General features: G+C 37.0%; 1 protein-coding gene across 1 annotated transcript in view; it reads right to left on the bottom strand.

Annotated features, from left to right (window-relative positions):
* Window positions 1–1,970: 1,970 nt before the first annotated feature.
* bcl2l10 (BCL2 like 10) overlaps window positions 1,971–9,655 on the bottom strand; it is a 12,273-nt gene continuing 4,588 nt past the window's right edge. Inside the window, 1 exon segment of the mRNA NM_194398.3 lies at window positions 1,971–2,831. Coding sequence (NP_919379.2) covers window positions 2,709–2,831 — 123 coding nt within the window. The 3' untranslated portion in view covers window positions 1,971–2,708.

Genomic DNA, 9,655 nt, shown 5'->3' with positions numbered 1-9,655 from the left:
AATATGGTAGGGTGTCACAGTGGGTAGCACAATCGCCTCAAAGCACGAAGGTGGCTGGTTTGAGCCCCAGCTGGGTCAGTTGGCATTTCTGTAAAGTTTGCATGTTCTTCCCGTGTTCATGTGGGTTTCCTCTGGGTCGTCCGGTTTCCCCCACAAGTCCAAATATATGCGCTGTAAGTGAATTGGGTAAGCTAAATTGTCAGTGTTTGTGTTTGAATGAGAGTGTATGGGTGTTTCCCAGTGATACGTTGCAGCTGAAAGGGCATGTGTAAAACATATGCTGGATAAGTTGGTGGTTCATTCCACTGTGGCGACCCCAGATTAATAAAAGGACTAAGCCGAAAAGAAAATGAATGAATGGAATATGGTAGAAATATACTCGAAGCAGGTTCTGCATGGTAAGAGATTAGTTTTGAGATATAGGGCCACTAAACGTTACTACAGTATAAAATACTATAACTTTTAGTACATGCTGAAGTCTTTTTGAAGCGTACTATAGTAAAGTTCTTGAATTAATCTGTTGTGATTAGTGCATAGTTGCTTTAGTAACACAACTAGTATAAATTTTTCACAATCAGAATATTATGAGCACATTATGATACGATACACCAGAGTTTACTCTAATAAAAACTAAAGTATACTACAGTATTTCTTAGTCCATTATAGCTCATACTACACTACCTGACAAAGTCTTGTCGCCTAGCCAAGTTTTAGGAATAACAAATTACATCTTCTAGTTGATCATTTGGTATCAGAAGTGGCTAATATGACAGACAAAGGCCTCTAGATTACACTTATTTTACCATTATAATATATGATCATGTCTTGATTTTTTAATTATTTAATTAGGACAGTAAGGTCTGACTTTGCTTAGACAAAAGTATTGTTAATTAACAGAAGTAATGTACAGTATAAAATATAAAGTCATGGAGCAGAGTTAATATTGTGTATGACTCTCATGAGCTTGGAGGACTGCATCCATACATCGCTGCAATGACTCAAATAACTTTTTTATCAAGTCATCTGGAACGGCAAAGAAAGCGTTCTTGCAGGACTCCCAGAGTTCATCAAAATTATTTGGATTCATCTTCAATGACTTCTCTATCTTACCCCAGACATGCTCAATAATATTCTTGTCTGGTGACTGGGCTGGCCAATCCAGGAGAACCTTGATCTTCTTTGCTTTCGGGAACTTTAACGTGGAGGCTGAAGTATGAGAAGGAGCTTAAGAATTTGCCCTCTCCTGTGGTTTGTAATGTAATGGGTAGCACAAATTTCTTAATACTATCCCCTCTGCAGGTCTCTCGCACGCCCCCACACTGAATGTAACCCCAAATCAGGATTTTTCCTTCACCAAACATGACTGATTTCTCTGGGAATCTTGGGTCCATATGGGTTCCAATAGGTATTCTGCAGTATTTCAGTAATAGGGTAGATATCCAGCAAGCATTTTTGCGTCTAAAATATGTCCAAATAGACTTCCAAACTATAGCTAAACGTTTCAGTAAAAATTTAACTGGCATCTAAAAACTCTAGTCCTAAATAATCTAGTCCTAATAACCTAGTCGTGATGATAACCTAAACAATCTAGTCCTGAGTATCGCCAGAATGGCCACACATAAGTTAATGACAACATTTGGTATAGCCAAAAAGGTATAACCTCACTTTCCAAATGCTGCAAACTTTCAAAGCATCTCATTCATCATGTTGTATCTTTCAGGAAATCTCATTTATAGTGTTGTCAATGCCATGTGACGTACCAGTGACTTGTAATGGAGGCCAGGAAGTGAAGTGCTATGCAGGTAAACCTCACTCCTCTGACTTCTAAAGGTACTTTTTGTTTCAATGACAAACAAAGGTCTTAAGGGATTGGAATGACACAAGGGCAAGAATTTTCATTTTTGGGTGAACCAACCCTTTTAACACTAAAGGAACAATAGGAGACCCAAGTAGTACAACAAAAAACGGACTTCACAGTAAAATTATTTTATTAAGAAAGAAGTTAATAAATAAAACAATGCAAAAATATAATGTTTTGTTGATTGTTGGGAATTGCCTAAATAGTAATAATTTGTTCTTTAGAAGTAAATAAATAAATTTACAGCGTAAACTGAGTCACTTACAAGTGGGCAGAATATCACAGAAATCGCTTGGAACCAAAACAAGCTAGCACCTTGAAAACGAATCGATTTCCAGGATGAAACAGGAGACATCCGAAAAGGCGGGAAACCACTAAAGCACAGCAAAAGGTGGTCCAACAAAAAAAGATCTGTCATTACAAAATATATCGTCTCTTAGAATGTTTTCAGACACAACTGCGTTCGCTCAAGCGTCTTGTTTTCAGACTGAAAGAAACATTACAAACAAACTGGTTTCATATCGTTTTTTCACAAAATAAACTGTAAATACTATCTAAACTAGCCGGATGTACACAGAAACGAGTGATAAAGGTAATTATGAAATAAAAAAGCACCATGTTAGATATGCAAAGGATTCAATCCTCCGTCTTTCTCTCTCCTGAAGGCCATGTGAATAGTGTACAATCAACATGAATGACTGTTTGCTGTAATTACAGGCGTGGGAAAAAAGTGTGCAAAAAGACCGGTTTCTCGATAAGAACTGTTTTGACTTCGCCATATGACAGAATACAGAGATCAGGTGTTGTTGTGTGTGTCAATGTGAAATTGAGCAAGAGCATTCTAAAATCATCAGCGTACTAAGAGGAAGGTTAGACCAGCTAAACCCACTCCTGCTGCTGCAAACAGTGCTGTTTTCATGGAGGACTCCTGGTTCAGTTGTCTTGCGTTGTGGAAAAACCTGCAGAAACCCTCCTACAAAAAAAAAGAAACAAAATAATGATTAGATTTACGTCTTTCCATGTACGTAAGCTACATTTAGCCCAGTCATTCACACCTCATTAGTCAAAGTGACTAAAATCATAACAATGAGCAGAAATATTACACAACAGCCCACTTAGACTTCTTTTTAAGGCCAAATTGTGAGATCATGTTAACAGATTTGAACGGTTCACTTGGAACAGGGCTGTGGCCCTCCAGGAACCGTTTAGTTCCAACCCTGTTTCAACACACTTACCTGCAGGTTTAAAATAAGCCAGAAGGACTCAATTAGTTTAATCAAGTGTGTTTGATTAGGGTTAAAGCTAAACTGGCAGAGCGGTGGCCCTCCAGACACAGAGTTTGACACTTGTGACTTAAAATACTCGGTTAAAAAGAATGATCTACTAATCGCCTACTACTCAGTCGGTGCTGCATTTGAATTTAAACAAACTACTCAGCCGTGTATAAAGTATTTTCTATACAGTATGAATGTGAGCTGTATGAATGGAATTCTAACGTACTACATCTGACATTTGGTCATAATCACGTGACCTACCCGCGTCAGTTGCGTTACTTCACTCCCATTCATGAATTCTCGCGCAGTGCATCATGGGATAGCGTAGCATCTATCAGATGCGCACTTCAGAATCGTGCCGGAAGTAGTAGGTCATCCAGGTATTTCTCACATATTGTTTTTTTTTTATTTTATGAATACGGACATACTACTCGACTCGCATACTGATTGAAGCGTACCATGTAGTATGGTAAGGATTTCGGATGCAGCTTACGATTCGTTCGCAATCAGCAATCACTGGCAGATGCCGCTCTAGACTAGTTTTTAAACATACACAAATTCAGTTTGCAAAGGATGGGGCACCATCAGATGGTAAAAACTAAGCTCAGAATCAATTCATTGCGATGCTTTCTGAAATATTTGAATCGATTTCTTGAAAGATTTTTTTTTGTCGAAAATGGATTTTTTGTGTAATAAGACTCATTTAAATACATTTTATGACCTCCTAGAGCAGGGGTGTCAAACTCAATTCCTGGAGGGCCGAAGCCCTGCACAGTTTAGTTCCAACCCTGCTCCAACACACTTACCTGTAGGTTTCAAACAAGCCTGAAGAACTCAATTAGTTTGATCAGGTGCGTTTAATTAGGGTTGGAACTAAACTGTGCAGAGCTGCGGCCCTTTTGGAACTGAGTTTGACACCTGTGTCCTAGAGTGTTTGTCCGAGATGCTGGTTCAAATCTAGCCAACAAACTGTTGTGATATAAATTGAAAAAAATTGCGTTTAACTAGTTTGAAGCGGTAAGCAACTTTGGCTACGTCCACACAAATCTGGATAAATAAAAAAAAAATAAATAAATAAATAATAATAATAATAATAATAATAATAATAATAATAATAATAATAATAATAATAATAATAAATATATATATATATATATATATATATATATATATATATATATATATAGTATAAATAAAATAAAAATAGTAAATATTCTTTGTCCTTTGAAGAGCGGCAATATGGAGCAAGGACAAACTGACATTAATCTTTAGTAAAGCCATCAAAATGGAAAAAATCTGCTTTACAATGTTATCCACCATGTTAACTGAATTGATCTGATCACATGAATAAAATGCGAAATCACTTTCGAAAGCCTCCATGTCTACACTATTGTTATCAATTCTGTCTGTCATCCACTTTAAAATGACCGAAAAGATGCTTATACCTGCATCATATCCAGGGCTTATTTCGTGCTGGAACATGCCTGATCAGGCACCTCTGGAATCTGATCCGGCACCTCATTTTACTGATTCCCCTCCTCAGCCTACCTCCTCCACCATCTGCTGTTCACTTTTATTTTCTTCCGCGACTCCCCAACCCTCTTCACTTTCATCCGCAACAACCCCCCCCCCCTCCTCTCCACTTAGTGCGCGACACCTCTACATCCTTGGGTAACATGCCGGATCAGTTACCCTGATCAGTTCCGAGACCTCGCGATTCACAAATCAAGCACTGGTCATATCTACCTGTCATTTAATTATTTTCCATCTCTTTAAAACGGCCCAGTAAAATGACGCAACTATCATCTGCTTCCACCGCCGAACAGCCTAAGAGAGGCAGAGGCGATATGGAGAATGGACAAACTGACATTAGTCTTTAATAAAACTGTCAGAGCGGACAGAATCTAAAACATCCGTTTTACAATATCGTTCACCATGAATTGATTACATGACTGCATCACATGAAATGTGTTACCGCTTTCAAAAGCCTCCATGTCCACACTATTGTTTTCAATTGTCATCCACACTAAAAAAGCTTTTCGCAAGACGCTTTTACCTGCATCATGTCCGCCTGCCGTTTATTTGCTTTCCGTCTTTTTGAAATGTAGCAGTAAAATGTCACAACGATCATCTGCTTCCACCGCTGAACAGCAGCCCTATTAAATATTCCGTATCCTCTAAAGAGAGGCAATACGGAGAATGTACAAATTTATATTAATCTTTAGTAAAGCTCTAAAAACGGACAACATGCAAAACATCTGCTTTACAATTTTACATCCACCATGTTAACTGAAATAGTCACTTGACTATAACGCATAATCGCTTTCAAAAGCCTTTGTTTTCATGGTCCACACTGCAAACAAAAGCAGTTTTATCCACTTTTGACTGTTTTCAAAAAGATGCGTTTTCTTTTCATAAAAACGCAGTCTCAGTGTGGATGAAAGGCCAAAACGGAGAGGAAAAACATGTATTTTTAACAACAAAATCTCATGGTCAACTTGTAACTTTTTTTGTTTGTTTTAGCAGCTAATTAGTATGAATATGTACGATCTTATTTGTACAATATAGTACAAGATGGTTAGATTTATAGGTGGGATTGGGTGCCACACCTCCTTTTTTAAAATCGTAAAAATTAGCAACTAAATTGACAAAAACGTAATATAGTTACGTTTCTTCACTTGTTTATTAACAAAAACATGGACTTAAGCAAAACGTTCTGATCAAGTTCTGATTCTGAATTTAAACTAATGATATACTGCTGCAATGGCATTTCAAACTTATTTGCACACCTAAGTGACGAACAAAGAAGTCTTCACTCTGTGCTTTACATTTTATGGAATCAACTGAAAGGACACGGTTAAATGTAGATATACGTTGATGCTTTTCACAAAGCTGCAGGCAAATGCACAGACGGGTCTAACTGCTGTTTGTAACTGCCTGAGGAGCAAAACAAACAGCAGAAGGCTGGAGGAGCTGAACAGAGCAGCTGCCTTCAGAGAGACACCTGCTGTACTGGTCAGAGAGAGTCCAGGTGCACCAGCCCACAATCATATGCTGCACAAACTCTGACTGAAGCGTAGAGATCAGCCGTCTGCTAAACACAATAGACTAAATGGCTAAGTGGCCTTCAGCTCTGCTTTCAACAGCTGCCAAATAAAAGAGAAAGAGGAAAAAAAATGGGGAAGAGAGATAGAAAAGACCGAAGCGAGCCTCTCAAACTCTTTACTACTTTATGCAAATATATGCCACCATTTGCCTTAATGACTGACAGGATGTTTTATTTTCAGACTTCACTATGATGAAGAAATGATGTTAAAAAAAAATAAAAGAGATTTAGTCAGACATACAACTAACTGGTTTCTAGAGCTGGTTCATCAATTATGTCATTGTTTCCGTTGCCCTCATGATTTTCTAAAATCCTTGAGACTTTTCATAGTGGAAGACAAATGGAGAAGTCAAATTATTATGGTTTAAGTAAGATACATTCCAAGTCTGCTAATGTCTGATAATAGCGTATAATAATAGGAAGAGAATGAAAATTGTCAATAACTGAAATCTTCCTTTCTGCCAAAGCTCAAAATCTCATTCAAATATGGCATGTCTGATGCCAAACATTATTACTTAGTTACTCCCAGGGTCTTTATATTGAAGTTGATGTTTAGCCGCACCATGGTGTTGGCGTTTCATAACATCTAATTTTGACGAGGTGGGTCATTAGATTTGAATCCATTTAGCAGATCTCTGGGTCAGGTGGGAGCACACTTAGCTTAGTGTAAGGCTGGGTGATAAAAATCGGTTTTGATATTTATTGACCAAACACCATTGTCAATAATAATAAAAAAAAATTAAAAAATAAAAAATAATATATATATATATAGATCTGTATGAACAGCTATAGTTTTATTAAAATGTGGCTGCTGAATGTGCGCCTTAGAAGGAATACCAATAAGCTTAGTGTGTAAATTTGTCATTTTCAATGACGCGCACATTTTCCATGTACACCTAGTTCAAAATGCTGCGAGCGCACCACTATTCACGCAAGTAGAGCAAATCAATCTGCTTCACACTTTGTATAAAATATACACATTTCAGTAATAATGGCAGGCTAATTACAAACACAGTGCATCCAAACACTGCTGTGCTTTTTACTTTTGCGTGATGGTCGCCTACTTACGAGAGATGCTCGTAGAAGAGACTATTGTCACTTCACGTCAGAATAACAATAAATGGGAAAATGAGTGCCATATAGCAGCAGCGAGGAGATTGTAAATTTAAATAAAAGGATGCTGCCAGAGTGGCTTTTTGGTTTCTTTTCTTGTGCATCCCACCCACTAGCTCCCCATCTGAAAGATTTTTTAGCATTCATTCAATCATTTCTTGTCGGCTTAGTCCCTTTATTAATCCTGAGTCGCCACAGCGGAATGAACTGCCAACTTATCCAGCAAGTTTTTACGCAGCGGATGCCCTTCCAGCCGCAACCCATCTCTGGAGATCCACACACACTCATACACTACGGTCAATTTAGCTTACCTAATTCACCTGTACCGCATGTCTTTGGACTGTGGGGGAAACATAGAAACACCAACTGAGCTGAGGCTCGAACCAGCGACCTTCTTGCTGTGAGCCGATAGCACTACCTACTGCGCCACTGCTTTGCCCAGATTTTTTTAGCATAGTGGGTAATATAGTCATTCAGCTTCACAATTTGTAATGTTGCATTGTGTATTTGAATAATGATAGTTGATTTCTTTACTTGAAAGCTCAGATTTAATGATCATAATTTGTTTTGTTTATAGACTTTGAGGTTTGCCGTATCCTTACTATTCATACTTTACAGATGTTGAAGTACCTTAAAGTTTACATTGATTGTTCAGCGTTCACACTTAACCATTGCAAACACTTTGTAACATTTTATCTATCAAGTTTAGGAGTTTCTTTAACACGTATGCTTATTTTATTATAAAGAGATCAGATATTTTGTTAACATAATTTTGTTTTTGACTATTAAAACCACTTGCCTCAGTAATGTTGGTCTAGCTTAGCATAAGTCATTGAATCAAAATAGACCATTACAAATCACTTTAAAAATAACTGGAGAGCCTAGATCATTGTACTATTTAAAGCTCGGCCCTTCTGTTCATCCCGTAATGAAAAAAAAAAAAAAAAAAAAAACTGCTGTTTCTAGGCCACTATGGCTAGAAAGTATACTTTCATTCTGAAGTAATAATCAAGGAATTTTGCATTTTGCTGCCATATTATTAAGCAACGACATTAAGCAGTACCTGAACATGGTCTACCTTACAGCAGTATAACCAACATGGCCATCTGCTTGCACAGAGAGCATGTCATGCGACCATGGAAACAAGCTCCACCACCGCTCAATCATAAACACAACAAATATAGTATGATTTGTAGGATGTATTCAACACACAAACCAGCCTCTCACATTTGGAGAATTGTAGTTATTAATAGTCCTCCATTTATAATAGATCTATTTCAGTATTAGCAGCTGGTACATGCTTTCACGATCACCTTCACTTGAGGTTTGAGCAACAAAGAACGGACCCCTATTGCTATGACAACTACTACTCCTGGATGACTTCCTATAGTTTTAAAGTATCCTGGATTGTGTCAAATCGTCAATAACAAAATCAAGCCAATTTTAGTAATCCACATTTAAAGAACGGAGCCCTGTTGCTATGACAACAACTACTCCTGAATGAGTATTAATAGTTTTAAAGTATCCTGGATCATGTCAAATCGTCAATAACAAAGTCGTATCCTGGGGTCCGTTCTTCGTACGTGGATTACTCAGTTAGCTGGATTTGGATGTTGACGATTTGACACGATCCAGGATCGTTTCGTTCTTCAAAGCTGATCCGAGAGTTGTTGTTATAGCAACAGTTCTGGTAGATCAAACCTGCTCGGCAGCAGGCTCAATTCATATAAACAGCATTAGATCGGCTCAGTTCATGCAAAGAAAATACTGAAAGTATGTACCAAATGCTGATATTTTCTTACAGTAGTAGTTATATACACTTGGGAAAATAGTAACTTTTTTTAACTATATATATATATATATATATATATATTATTAACTATATATATATATATATATATATATATATAATTATTATTATTATTATTATTATTATTATTATTAAAACTTGCAATCTGCACTCCAAAATAAAAAGTACAAAGACTGCCACCTGGTGGTGCAAAGAGAAAACTTATTGATATGAACTTTTTAGATCGCTTTAGAACAATTTGTGTATAATAATAATGCACAATATGTGGCTTTTTTTTAAAAGTAATAATACATTTATGCTGACATGAACATGTTTCGACAGTTAATATGACGGTGACTTGATGCTTCACAAAAGTTGCAGACACCTTCACCAATATCAAAATGCTTTTGTAAACATCCAGTTATTCTTTACACCGATTAAAAAAACGGCTACTATAATAAAGAAAATATTTTCTTAATGTAGAACTAAATACATGATGAATAGTCTTGACACAT

Source organism: Danio rerio, chromosome 18 (genome assembly GCF_049306965.1).
Source record: "Danio rerio strain Tuebingen ecotype United States chromosome 18, GRCz12tu, whole genome shotgun sequence".
NCBI lineage: Eukaryota > Metazoa > Chordata > Actinopteri > Cypriniformes > Danionidae > Danio > Danio rerio.
This window is presented reverse-complemented; position numbering and strand designations above follow the sequence as displayed.